Here is a 14,678-nt window from a genome sequence, read left to right as displayed (position 1 = left end):
GGGTTCCTATTCCCTCCTCATCTATCTTCCATTCAGAGACCTGCCAGCAAACAATGCTATGTTGCGATGTCAGTCAGGAACACCTTTCACCAGACTGTAGTCCTGTCATTTAATGTGAAGCCAATTTGCAACCATTTCCACTCATTCCTTATCTTAGAAGTTTGCTTGGAATGTACCGCTTTGTAATGGTTTTCTCCACCGATTCCCAATAATGTCCTGAATTTTTTGCTGTGTTTCTTTAGTGGCAGTTAGCCACAGAATTAAACATTTACTCGCTCTACTTCATATTGTTTCTTAACTTATTAGTTCTAAGCAGGTTTTATATATATAGACCACATCTGAACGGCTGCAAAAATCAATCACAAGGGCATAAAATTCACAATGGACAGAGTGATAGTTCTACTATTACCTTCTAATAAAAGAGATAATGTGTCTCCTTGATCCATATTTTGGAGCAAAGGAAAAATTAAAAGGTTTCCAGCCTCAGCAAAATAACTGCATACAAATGTCATGTGATATAGAGTATTCACACTACCTGCACGGTAGTCACATGCTCTATCAGAGTAGGATATCTTAAGATACCTGCCTTGCAATACTATAGATCATTGGTTCCCAACCTTTTTTCACTCATAGACCCCTTGGCAACCCATTTCCCTAAATCTGTACCTCCATATTAGCAAACACATTATGTAATGTTTTTGCCTACCCGCAAACAGTCTAGCACGTATCATAGGGATTCCCGCACCCCAGGTTGAAAACCACTGCTCTAAATGGTAAAGCATTAAGGCGTGGCAACATAAAGGCCCATTTATACGGCGAAAAAGTAAAATATAACAATAGTCCAGAAGCTGGTCAGATGAAAGAATACTGACAAATTGGGTAGGACAAATCAACTGTGCTCTGCAGACTGAACTGTCATAATATTACCTTAATGAACATTTCTTAATTGTGCCCATAGATTTTTGTTTGGTGATTGTTTGAAGGGAGTCCAAGGGAAGACTGAGGAGTTGAAGTTTTTGCTCTACAAGTTTATCCCAATGGGAAACATTAGAACCCCCCCCCCCGCCCCCAATTAATCCAAGGTAGCCCTCTTATATGTCAGATTGTGTAATTTTAATTTTAAGGAAAAAAGGCTTTCATCTAATCTCGAGGTTCAAGAAATAATTGTCCCAATTCTGCTTGGAGGGCCACCCCTGAAGAACTAAACTTTTAACAAAACCCAGTCCAGCCTAGTAACCACTAAGGCAAGAAGGCTTGGCAAATATTGAATGGTGAATACTATTATCACTTGCTGGTGTCTAGGCACGAAGGTAGATGTATTTTATAGGAGTATCCCAATTAACACACACACACGTACGTGTGTGTGTGTGTGTGTGTGTGTGTGTGTGTGTGTGTGTGTGTGTGTGTGTGTGTGTGTGTGTGTGTGTGTGTGTGTGTGTGTGTGTGTGTGTGTTTAAGGTGTTTAAAAAGATATTCTCGGTAATATTCCTCATGCAGCATTTTTTATCTCAGCACAGCCTCATCCTCAGAAACAGCAAGTGCAGGATCAGTTAATAATCTGCTGCAAAATGATAAAATGGCAAATGATTGCTACATATTTTGTGTGCATGTTGCACACCCGAGCAGGAGTACAAGAGCATAATACAAGAAGTGTGGGCCTGCGGAAATTCATGAAAGGTCTTCCCTAAGACATCTATTTGAAGTATGGATTGGTGGCAGGATCCAGGAGATGGAGAGACAGCTCATCCTTGAAGTGCTGGCACTGAAAAGGACCTTGGTGGTCATCAAGTCCAACTCATTCAGGCAATGATCCAATCTATATAAGCATAGTTTCAACAAATTTGCTGTTGTCACATGACTCAATTGTGACCTCCTATGCTCTTTCAGCTTCTGACCAGCATTTCACCCACTCAATGAGCAACTGTGGCAGTGACAGTGTAGATAAATTATATAGTCATACTCAACTAAACCAGTAGTATCCAGGAAAATCAAGTCACGTCAGGGATGTAATGTGGAAGGGCACTTAAAGAAGACTAACGACCAGAGGCATAGCAAGAGGGGAAAGCACCCGGTGCAATGGTGCGTCCTCCACCCCTGTCCTGCCCCCCCCCACTGGAATGTCCCTGCAATGCCCCCACGGGGGTGCGCACCCAGTGCATCACGCACGCGCGCCCCCCCCCCCCTCTTGGAGCTACGCCTCTGCTAATGACCACTTTCATATCAACTCAAATGAACTGACAACTAAAGCCTGATCTGACAGAGCATTGCCTAAATCCTTGAGACCTGGGAAGTGTTATAACACTGAATCAACACAATGTATGACTAATCAGAGAAAGAACACTGATCTATCAGGGCAGTGTAGGTAGACATTCTTGGGAAAGAAATACCTGTCAGATCGCCCTCCTTCCAGGCTGTATCTCAGATAGTTCATACCATCTAGGAACTGACTGCTGGGCAATGAGTCATCACCTAATTCTTTCAGATCTTCTGGCCTAAGGTATTCTCCCCCATCTCCCGTCATAGTGTCATCACCTGGAACCAAAACACAAACACACAAAAGCATGAGATATATTAATTTAAGTAGACCTAGAACTTTTGAAAAGTAAAGAACATATTGGGGAAATTACTCATACTCTACCAAAAAACTACCAGAAAGTTACTGGTCACTCTGGGAGCACACCAAGCACATGCTGCCAATTCTCATAGACAAATCACAATAAGTAGGATTACAATTGCACAAGTTAAAATATTCACATTGAACTAATCTGCTGTTTAATGCTATTCTGCATATTACACGTAGGGCTACCTTCATTTTTTGTTCCTTTTTCCATCGCGCCTTGGATATAGCTGGTTTCTGACCGAAATCCTGAGACAGTATTCATATGAGAGATTAAAATGTATCTTTGAGCCTTTACATCACTGTCTGAGCAACATTGTCATAAAAAATATGCCTGAAATCCCCAGCACTAGGATTTGGGGACTGTGACTCACTTTTCACGACAAATGACGTCTAATGCCTAGTGACATTAATGAAAAGCAAAACTATGAATATGATTTGCAGAAATAAAACTAAAGGCATGTTTCCGGGGCTACAAGAATGAGCTTTGTAGCAATTCTGCCCCAATCCCTTATGGGATTTTCTGTATCCACACTCACTCTGAGCTCTGCAGAACCTACCCTGAGCCCTGCAAGGATAGGGTGGTATATAAATAAATAAATAAATTAAATAAATAAACTAGCCAGTGAACAAATAACAGAGATGCAATCGCACCGAAAGGCTTGGGGAAATTTGCTTGTCCAAGAGAAACTTAATCCTTTCCTGTGGGAAACCCTTATTGCTCTACAACTGCCTTAAGAGCTTTAGGGTGTCTTCTTCTCTTAAAGCCTCCACTACCTCCTGAGTCACCCTTCTCGCCCATTTGTTGCCAGGAAAAACATCAAACAAGGCTATCCAGCAATGTAAGCATGGCAAGACTCATGGGTAGCAATCAAGACAGTCATTTTTATTCCTCAAACAACACAGCTGTGTTATTCCACTATCAATATCTATTGAAGGTATAGAGCAGGGTCTGCAACCTGCGGCTCTCCAGGTGTTCATGGACTACAATTCCCATCAGCCCCCACCACCATGGCCAATACCAGGTTGCATACCAGGTTGCATGGCCAATACCAGGTTGCATACCAGGTTGCAGACCCCTGGTATAGAGGCTATGGAATTAAGAGAAGACTTCTAAGAAATAAATCAAAACAATGAAACATGTCTGACTTATCTTGAAAAGCACAGTTATCTGATATTTGCTTTCCTCCCCCTCCCCCGCTCCTTCTCAATTTCCCCTTTCCAGATGCATTGGAGAGGCTTAGCCAATCTGGGCTCTGGCAAGCTGGTTCCTGGAGCCTGCCAGAGCATAGTAGCCAGTCAGTATCACTTGTTAAAGACTGCTGACCTAACATCCTTGCAGGGAGGTTATGTGCCTGGGGCTCTTCTTCATGAAAGAAAGAAGCATGCTCCAGGCTGCAAGACTATGCACACTTACCTGGTGCATACACACCACTGTATTGTGATACTTATTTCTGAGTAAACATGTGCAGAGTTGTACTGAGAGTTACCACAAGGGGAAGTCTCTTCAGAAACACCTGCTGAGATGTTTCTGAATAGGAGCATCTTGAACGTTACTAACAGAGCTCTACTTTCTGTTTCCTTCAACAAGACACTTAGTGACAACCAATAGAAACTTTGCAACCTTAGCTACCTCTCTGCCTAGTACATTACAGAGCACTGCATTGCTTCTTTGGCAAGCCATGTAGTCTGGTTTATGTTCCAAATAATTAGAGGTTAAGTGATTGCAGAGGAACACACCATTCTGTCAGCCACACACAGCTCTGAGAAGCACATATGGAATGCTAAGAGATTGAACGGCTAAAATGGAACGGCTTGACATCTGCCCTTGTTGCATGCTGAGAGGAGGCTGCCAAGGTCACTAGCATAAAGAAACTGTCTCCCAGCCATTCTTCAAAGAGGGAAAATTGCAAGAATAATGTCTCCTCTTGGGAGAAAAGAAACCCAGACCTGTACAATGCATTGAGTGATGACTATTGAGCTTTGGAGAAAGCTGATTCTGTGAAAATGCCAAAGTGCCTGCATCCAAGGTAGAATTCAAACCAATAAAGAGAACTTTTTGCCGAAGTTATACAATGAAAGTATCACATAGCATTACCTAAATATTTGAACTAATGCTTCAGTACAGAAAACTGGAGCAATTGTTCACATGAGACCTACATTTCTTTATAACATTGTAAAATTATTTATTTCTTTTAACAAAATTTCCTCTCCAAGAAGAATCCTCAAGGGTGCAGAACATATTGACTGCTTAATGAGTTAATGTTCATTATTGGAGTTACTTGTTCCTAACAAGAATCTGAAAATGATGGGAACCTGAAACAGTTTACACATCACAGAGTAATTATCGTGCAGATTTGATTGATTGATTGATTGATTGATTGATTGATTGATTGATTGATTGATTGATTGACTGACTGATTTACTTTGTTTATATCCCACATTTCTTCCAGCAGGGAACCAAAGCAGCTCACATCATTCTATCCTCACAACAATCTTGTGAGGTAGTTCAGGATAAGAGTGTGTGACTGGCCCAAGATCACATAGCAAGTCTTCATGGCAAAGTGGGGGTTCAAACCTGGATTTCTTAAATCCCAGTGAAACACTTTAAGCACTACAGTAAACTGGAAATGTAGACTTTTAGCTAAGGAAAAAGGAATACTGAAGAATGGCAAGCAGAAAAGAGAAGAAAATCAAAGTTATGCATTGTATCCAGCTCAATTTATATGCTGCAGAATGCAATGCAGTATTGGGACAGGGAGTCCAATTCAAAGGGGGGGGGAGTAGAGTGGTGACCAGGGGCAGTGCTGTGGCACCACCTCCAAAGGGGGAATTGGCAGCATGGGTGCCAGAGGAGAGGAAGAAAACACTCGTCTCTCCTTGGATTCACGTTTATAAGTCTGTACCATTGGTAGGCGGCATTCACAGGCTGAAAGTAGACTAAAGTTGGCTCCAGCAACACTCCCGGAATGTGGACACAGGCATTTGCAGCAACAGCCAGCTGCCTCAGGGCCCAGTTTCTGGGTTTGGGCACTGTGGTGGCTGGCTTCCAGGGTAATTCCCTTGGCACTGGTGTCCATGCTACTCTATGTGGTGCTGGTGGCATGGACGCCAATGCAACCCTTTCATCACTTCCAGTGGGGCTTCAACCCTCCCCCTTTTGAAATGTACAGTAAGTGCAGGAGTAATGAGCTGGAAAGGTCCTTGTCCAAATATGACTCTGTCACAAACTTCCCAGGAAATTATCTGAGGTTCAGACCCTCCCCTAACTGCATGGGGATAATTACCATATAACTGTTGCATACATAACTGAGACAATAAATACGAACCATTTTTAGCGCTTGAAATACATTATAAAACGTTATGGTTTTGTAAACTAATGACATGAAAAAGCAATGCTTCCTAATGTGTAGAAATTATGCACATTCACAGATTTTGGCCTGAAATAATTAATAGCATTAGTAATGCCAATAACTATTTCTTACTTCTGTTAGGATTGGGGAATGCAGGAGAACTTAAAACATGCAGACATACATTCAAATTGGCAGTTCAATGTTAGACATTCCAGAACCATTTATAGAGTATTTCAGAAAAACAAGAAGAAAGTTTTGTGTCTCACTCCAAGAACTGTGTCCATCAGTACCTGTATCACTAAAGGCCTCCTCATCAGTGAAATGGTCATAGTCAGAGTGCTTAAAAGCTGCAAGTGAAGTTCAGAAATGGGGCTACAAAAACCCAGCTACTAGTAGAAAGGCATGCCATTTGTATTGCGGTCAAGAAAGGTCAAATAATACTTAGCACTTAAAGGTTTCAGCTACAAGAAATATATCCAATCAACTTTAACACATGCTCTGTTCACACGCTACAGTGAACACATTCTTATCCTGCATAGATACATAATCCGCTTACTAGAAAGAGGCAGCATGTGTGCATTTTACAAATGAAACAAGGGAATAATAATTAGATACATGAAAAGCAGGGGTGTGCACTGTTGCTTTTTCCTGGTATTTTTCAAGTTCAGGATTAACAGTCCTTAAAAAAGTTTTTAAAAGTAAAAAAAAGAGCTGTATCTCCACATAAGCTTTTGGGGATCTTTTCAGTCTTTTCATGTCTATTAAACCCAATCCCCCAGAAATTCCTACTGCCTCCCAGCATTCAGTTCTGTACCTGCTGCCTTTGAGAGCAGAGGTGGAGCTCTGCCTAGAGCTGCAAGCTGGGCTCAGCTGAGCCAGGCTCAAAGCTCTGTGCCTGTCCTGGCCTCCAAATTTAATGTGGGACTTGGAGGTCTGGGATGTGAAGCTAACAAGCAGGTTTGTGAAGCTAACAAGCAGGTTTGTGAAGGGAGAGCAGGGTGAAGAATTCTTTTTTTTTCAAGGCGGAGGATTCAAAGCAGAAAAAACTCAGCAAGATTCAGGATTTGCTTTTCGGCTCCCTTTAAATTGCCACCTTTTTGGGGGGTGAAAATCTCCCCAAAATACCAATAAGATATCTTTCAGGGGTATTTTGGTTTGGCTTTTGCCATCTGCACATTCCTAATGTGGGGTTGAAACACTGATTCAGTCACACAGGCTCTGAATGAACCATGATAATCACCCCTCCTCCCATTTAAAGAAAAATCAAGTACAGATTGCATGTGTGTTCACTGTAAATTATGAACAGAGCTAAATTCTTATCTTAACATATTTCCTATGCAATAATTAAAAAAAACTTTTTAGATCACTTTGAAAATATCTGCTGTTTGTAATGGCAATTTTGAACGGTGTCTCTTTCATGGTTTTAGCTACAAGCCACAAAATCAGGTGTGTGGAGAGGTAGCATATACACGTTCTAAATGAATAATTACCCAAATGAACAATTGAAGTTTTCAGTACAAGCATCGGGCTTCAAAGTCCCAAATTATCATGGTCCAAGTATTTAGAGGACTACTTATCCTCTCATGGGTCCACCCACACATTAAGTTCTTCTGTGGGCCCTCACCGTTAGAAGTGAAGGGAGTGGCCACTTTGGACTAAGCCTTCCCCAGTGTAAGACTATAGACCCTGCCTTCAAGGGAAACATATATTACCATACCCTAACCCCAGGCCACAGTCATGGCCTTTATGGGATCTTTGGGACCTTCTGGCTAGAATTACAGACTATTGGATACTATACGCTATCTCTTTTACCTGATTGCTTTTGAATATTTTTATCTTAAAGTTTTATGTCTATTGGAAAGTTCAGTTTTCAAGAACTTTAACTTAACTTGCTATCTGCTTGTACCAGTCAAAAATTGGAAAATCCACATTCTAAGAAAAATAATTTAAAATCATGCATTTGCCTCATTTTAGGTTTTTAGTTTCTAATAAAAGTAATAAAGCAGTATTTTAAAAGAGCCAGTTCTTTTTTAAAAAGTCTATTTGATTTTGGCATCTATAATTAGCAGGCTCACCTTCCTCATCAGAGACATCCAAAACTTCAGTCATCGTTTCAGGTACATTGAGCTTGTGTTTCTCAGTTACAGTCTGGGGAGCAAGAGAGAGAGAGAGAGAAACCAACAGGTTAAACCATTCAAGGAAACCAAGTCCCAAGCCAATGTATGTTGATCAGGCTATTTTTCAAAGATTCCAATTTCAAGTCTGTTGTGGCATCTTAAGCACAACCCTCCTTACCTCTGTATTTTTCTATGTTATTCCTCACCTACCTATTCAGAACATACAGCCCCCTAGTATGCTGCTGTGGTTGGCAGCAGTGAACTTGCGCAGTTGATTAAACATTTAAAAATGTCTTTAGCACAATTTGTTAACTGTTGCTACGTGTCAAAATGTCGCCAGATTTTTGTAGCAGGCTGAGTTCCAAAAAAGGAATTAGGTAATGTCTACAGAAAAGCTCTTAGAAGTTGTAGGAAGCATATGGAGCTTTTTAATGTGGTAAAATAGCTTTAAAATAAAGCTTTAAACAATGAAAGTATTTAAATAGTAAAAAAGCTGTTCAGTCTTTCAGTGGATCATCTGAAGAATCTTGCATGTAAAATAAAATAGTATAGTCTCACTTTTACATATAGGATTGGAGCTATGTCAGTTTCACTCAATAGCCTTTCTTACTGTAGTGCCTTTCCCATGTGACTTTGGGCCAGGCAGTTCCCACGAGCACAGCACTGCCTTTTTGGAGGCCAAAGGGGACTCCTCTCCCTTTCTCAGTAGTGAAAAACCTGGTCAGATGCAACCCGTATTTCTTTTACATGTCAAAATTTTTGTTCATATATTCTTTTCTCAATAGTTAAAGCTCATACATTATAGTTACTAATATCTGTGAACAACTTGGAATGAATTATGATTTTGAATATCAGTCAATACAAGCTCTACAAGTCAAAATAAGGTACAGTAAAATATAATACAAAATGAGAGGTTTTATTCAGAGAAAGTGTTAAAAGAATGGACAGCCTTGTGTACAAGGCTTATGTAGAGAGCCTTGTTCAGGGTGCTGGGATTCTGTGAGGAGTTAGTCCTCATCAGATGAAGAGACCTCTAATCTCCCATACCTTACTGCCAAACGAGCACTCCTTCTGAGCTTCTGCTTCTGCCTCCTATGCACAGCTGGCTCACCACTGGGTTCCCTAGGAGGATCTGCAGGCTCCTCCCTCCTCCACCTGTATGTCATTAGGCAGGGAAGGCCTGGGCGTTGGCTCTGCTGCCTGGCCTTCCCCTGGAGCAGCCAACTCTGGCTGCACTGTGTCTTCAAGTTCTGCCTCAGAGTCCTCTGTGTCCTGGTAAGTACCCAGGGACTGGCTCATAACACTCTAATTGGTTGAATTGGAATCACCTGACTGCGACTGATGAATCTTTGTAAAAAAAAGCTTACTATGGGACTAGAGTTGCTATTCTATTCTGAACCTATCTGAAATGCTGTAACTTTTTTTTGACATGCTTGATGGAAGAAGCTAAAGTCAAAGCTAAATGGATTTAAAGAACTGTGCTAATATTTGCATATTTGTGAGTGCTTCATCCTTTTTTATGTTTATGTTTCAGCTAATCTTCTGCTATTTATGCAGATGTAATTATTCATGCTGAAGGAGTTTTTGAGCTGACCTTTTTTTAAAAATAAAACTTTTACAACATTATTTTGTCTGCTGTGTGTCATTCTCAAGAACACCACCAAATATGTGAATCATGTCAGCTCCAGTCTAAAGAAGACTTGATTTAGCTTGGGAAATCAATTGACTGTGTTTAGCAGGCTTCAGTTTGTTCTCTTTTAAAACAGCAAGTGGGAGGAAAGCACTTAATTTTAAGTTACTTAATTTACTTGATTACTTAAGTTACTTGATTACTTAATTTTAATAACATTTTAAAATATATCTCAATTGGAACTGAAGGGACTCTTAGAATTGATTCTTATGCTTCCCAGTTATAGAGCCAATGCAAGTGTCCCAATTGCACAGCTTTTCTTTTGTATCACCAGAGAGTTTTTCCTCATTCAAAAGGTCAGACAGCAGCAGGGAACAGAGCCCACAGAGACAAATTAAAAGCACACTGTTGGACATATGTTTCCAACCTCTTTCTTTTCAGTGACAAAGAAATGAGTTAACAACTACATTCAAACAATGAGAAATGGAGATACTGCGTGAGTGTAAAAAGAATCTAAGGTAGTTTCTTCCCAAATGTGAGCAAAGAAGAGAATGGGGAGGAGGAGGGAGTTGTTCTCATAGGCCTTGCACATTAAGGCATGACGGCTTTCTTTCCTGGGTCTCTTAACCAGGTTTCATCCACAGCTGCCTTAGAAGTGGACGAAGGCTTGGAAAAGGGGCCTGCATCTGTTGCAGGGTTTATTCCTGCAGAAGAATGTGGAGTACTTTGGCTGAAAGTTTCAAGGAAGGTTTTTGGATCCCTTTTGGGAGGCCCTGTGAGCATCGTACCATTAATAATGTTAAGTCTGTAAAGTGGTTCGAAAAGATATTTAAGGTAAGATTTATTAAAAGAAATGAGAGACAATCCTAAGCAGAAGTGTATCAGTGGATATAGAAAGGTGCAACTCTGCTTAGAGTTTGCCCTGTATTTCTCTTTCCCCAAAGGTGGATCAGTTAATTATGATATCCCAGTGAACTCTGCAAGTAGTATAAGTCTTTTGATAGCACTCAAGCCATGGTCAGCAGTTGATGGCGGGGAGCGAGTGTCCTTAAATAACTACACTGTTTTTTTCTGTGGGCACAAGGATTTTCTCTGCAGAGCAGAAGTTTTTGGCCTGTCTTCTCCTGTGGCAGTCTGAAATCTATTCCTAGGAGATCTTCAGTCCCCCTAGGAACAGCATTTCAAGCTGTCACAGGAAACAGGAAGTGACAAAGACATACCTTCAACCTCCTCTTCTCTAGACTGAACATTTTCAAGTCCCTCAGCCTCTCTTCATAACACTTGGTCTCCTGCCTCTTGACCACATCTTAGTGCTGTTGTGGATATATATCGCACTTCATTTACCTAAAATATATTCTTCTGATACTGCCACTGCTAGCTTATTGACTCTGTCAATAGCCCCTCAGGACATTGTTCTAATGCTTGCAAGTAGATTTAGTAGCTACAGACCTCAACTCCATATTAAAAATTTAAAGGGGGTCCAGACAATAATTTATAATACCCACCACTATTTCTTGTAATTATATTAGTATTTACTGTATAGAGTATTTTTGTGAGAGAAAAGTGATTTCATTGCTTATCTGCATTCTTCCAGACTTTTTTTTGTCTAACGCACATTGATCTATTTCCTGAAGCTCATTAATAAATCATAGCTCATTCTATTTATAACAACAGCAACCCATTTTGGGTTCTATCTTTCTCAGCACATATTGTCTCACTGTCATAGTGGGATGTGAAAGGAAAAAATTCATTCAATCTGTCTTGGAATGCATTGAAATCTTTCCAGTTCCATAATGCACCTTCAATTTATTGCAGCTGTAATATATGCATTTTTCTAGCGTTTTAAAGACCACTGGTTGCTTATGGAGTTCCCAATACACCCTTGTAATCAAACTATGATACAAATAATAGATTTATGCACAAAATTCATAGTATACTGAACCAATTTTGGTAATACCTTGGTTAAAACAGACTAAGACTGTGAAAATAAAATGAAGATCTAGATATATGTATTTGGGGAATACACTTATACGGTGGAGGTAAAATCCAGCATCATTGACTATAGGCTGGTGGACGAAGTCTTGCCAACATAGGTTAATCAATTTAAGGTTCTCCCCTTCTTGGAGGGGGATCATTTTCCTTTTATTCTGCACTTGGCAGTAGAAGACAATCTCCAGCTGGACAATAATTTCTATCCTACAGAGCTGAGAGCATTAGAGCAACCAGGAATTAGGGTGAAATGGTCAGTAAGGCCAGATGATAAAGTAAAGGTGTTTCTTAGCAGTAAGAAACACCTGTACTTTATCATCAGGCCTTACTTCTGAGCAGTGAGTATACACTGTGGAGTGATAGAAAACTCAGGCCTGCAAAACTCAGGCCTAAGCCAAGAGTTAAAACCTAACTTATTCTCTAATGTAGAGAAAGGACCCGGGAGAAGCAGAGCTTTTTCCAAACCATGGTTCGATCATATTTGTATTTCTGCAAAAAACGCTCTCCTAGCAACCCTTGGTGGTTGATAAAGAGTCTAAACAGGAAGCATACCTTGCTGTGTTAAACTTGAAGAAGGAGTACAAGGAATTAATCTCCTTTTGTAAGAAAATGTACATGAAAACTATGGGCTAATTGAAGAAAAAGGATTTTTGATATCTTCAACTTCCAACTCCACAGGAATATAGCTTCTAGTATTAAAAAAACTGATAAGCAGAAGTACCTTGCTTACGTTACCAGAGTATAAAATCATAATTTGCATTCCACCTTAAACTATTAAATCTCTGTTGCAAGCAACATATAAAACCCTGTATGAGTTTTCCAGTCCTTTTATATCAAGTCATTTACATAAAGCCTTCTATTCCAGACTTTTATATCAAGGCCTGTAAAGCCCATCCAGAAACCATTTTCAGCCTAAATTTAATTTATTAACAGAACAACTGTGTTGATGTTACAGTCTTTAAGTCTTACAGCATGCCAAAGGTTGTGACATAAGAAAGACAGAAAATAAGAAGGCACCAAGCCCATGGAACACTAAATGAAGAACTGCCATGCAGTCTCACTGGAAATAGTTTGTGTTGCAGCTGTGGCATGACATTGTTATACACTTATAGTGGAATCTGCTTTATTCTAAGTATGAATAAAGTTATCATTTATACAAGCAGCTTCCCTCAGACACCATCCAGAAAAACAGTTACATTTGATGCAATTAAAGAAATCGCTTTAAAATTTTCACAAAAAACAGAATCCAAAGTACCTCAGAACAGAAACACCCCCTTTGAATACAGAGTGAAAGAGAAGGCTGCTGGCGCTTACCGTTGTGGTGGTAATGACTTCCTCAGTTACAACCTTCAGTGTATCGACCACTGAGATGTATCCCAGACGTCTAGCAATTGCTAATGCAGTGTTGCCATTCTGAAAGGAGAAAGGAGAGAGAAGAGAATGACAGGGAGGTTTGTGATATGAACCAATGAGATCACACACAGCACTGAATGAGCCAGCATTTCCATCCAAAACAGGCATCCGCTTAGGAAAAAATCAGTGTTTTTTTTAATAGCATTACACTCGAACTTTCTCTTTATAACTTTGCTCAGATTATAGACCCAGTTGCCATGGTAACAATACACACACAAAACGTCTGCCTGCTACAGTTAATAAAAACCCATGACACGGTTTAACCCTGAAGTTTCTATAATGTACTACATAAATACAAGGTTTGATGCAGGTGGTTCTCTTTAATTTGCTACACAAGCTTTTAATTGGGAGTAACTTCAGTACTTATGAGTTCTCTTTTACACCTGATATAGAGTCCATTCTGAAAATCAAGATAATTATGGATGATTTCTGCACAAGAAGCAACAGATGTAAAACTCAGCCAAAATGAAAGAAAAAATGTGACAGTGTTATGTTGGCCTAATTATTTTGGCTTGGATCCTAGGAAACGGCAAACAGAAGGGAATTCATGGAAGAGATCTTTGCCACCTCCTAATTTTACAATGACTGTCACCTCCTACATTCCTCAGAAACCCACTCCTGAGAGTCGCGGGGGGTGGGGGGGAACCACAGGAATGGCTTGGGATGCACTGTGGAAAGGTAGAGATGGAAAAAGGAATTGGCAGAAATCCCTCCAGTTTTAAAGTGCTAGAAGTCATGGCTTCTTAGGATCTCAAACATAGCCTGTCAGCCCTAGGTATCAAGCACTTATAGCTGGCAAAACTGTAAAAAGCACTAACTTCCCTTCTCTTTTCTGCACAAAATAATTCAGTTGAGCTAGAAGCAGTGTTGTGAATATTACCTAGGTTTTGAATTGCACAGAATTTTTGTGGTCTCTGTTTTTTGATATCCTCTGTGAAACCCTAATTTGTGATATTATCTGCTATTGTTTACCCTGTTTGTGCTTTGACACTATTTTTTCCTACCTCATCATCATATTTTCATCTTACTTGATTAGCCAATTTAAGCCAATCAAGGATAACGTACAACAGGAGATGATGTCACAAAGCCTCACAGTCAGTTTGATTTACCTCTTGAAACAGAGAATGACAGAAAGAATGGCTCAGCCACATTGCTGATCCCATGGTACATAGAGAGCAAACAAAATCATATTAGGAAGTACAACCTTGACTATGAATAAGTGAATATTTTCACACATACACTTTTGATTCAGTCATCCAGACTATTACTGAATAGGGGGAGGCACTTTTTAAATTATTATTATTATTATTTGATTTAGTATACCGCCCTATCCCCAAAGGGCTCAGGGCGGTGAACAATATAAAAGCATATATAAACATAAACATATAAAAGTTTAAAATCTACAATCTAAAACAGTATCCCACGAACCCTTATGCAACCCTCCCAAGAAGAATGATGGGTCCCGATGATGTTAGGGACCCTATACAGCAGGGGGGAGGATAAAAGAAGGGTACCCTCAGCGGCTGGTCTCTCTGAAGGCCCGGTGGAACAATTCGGTC

At 40.1% G+C, this 14,678-nt stretch overlaps 1 protein-coding gene across 21 annotated transcripts in view; it reads right to left on the bottom strand.

Moving 5' to 3' along the window:
- ANK2 (ankyrin 2) overlaps nucleotides 1-14,678 on the bottom strand; it is a 338,318-nt gene that overhangs the window by 69,120 nt on the left and 254,520 nt on the right. For all 21 annotated transcript variants that reach the window (XM_048508918.1, XM_048508924.1, XM_048508917.1 and 18 more), the window contains 3 exons: nucleotides 13,021-13,119; nucleotides 8,046-8,118; nucleotides 2,388-2,532 (listed from right to left, as the gene is read on the bottom strand). In XM_048508918.1, the coding sequence (XP_048364875.1) occupies nucleotides 2,388-2,532; nucleotides 8,046-8,118; nucleotides 13,021-13,119 (317 nt within the window). The remainder of the gene's footprint in view (nucleotides 1-2,387; nucleotides 2,533-8,045; nucleotides 8,119-13,020; nucleotides 13,120-14,678) is intronic.

The sequence above is a fragment of the Sphaerodactylus townsendi genome, linkage group LG10 (assembly GCF_021028975.2).
Source record: "Sphaerodactylus townsendi isolate TG3544 linkage group LG10, MPM_Stown_v2.3, whole genome shotgun sequence".
NCBI classification, from domain to species: Eukaryota; Metazoa; Chordata; class Lepidosauria; order Squamata; family Sphaerodactylidae; genus Sphaerodactylus; species Sphaerodactylus townsendi.
Note: the sequence above shows the minus strand (reverse complement) of the source record. Positions and strands in the feature narration are given on the sequence as shown.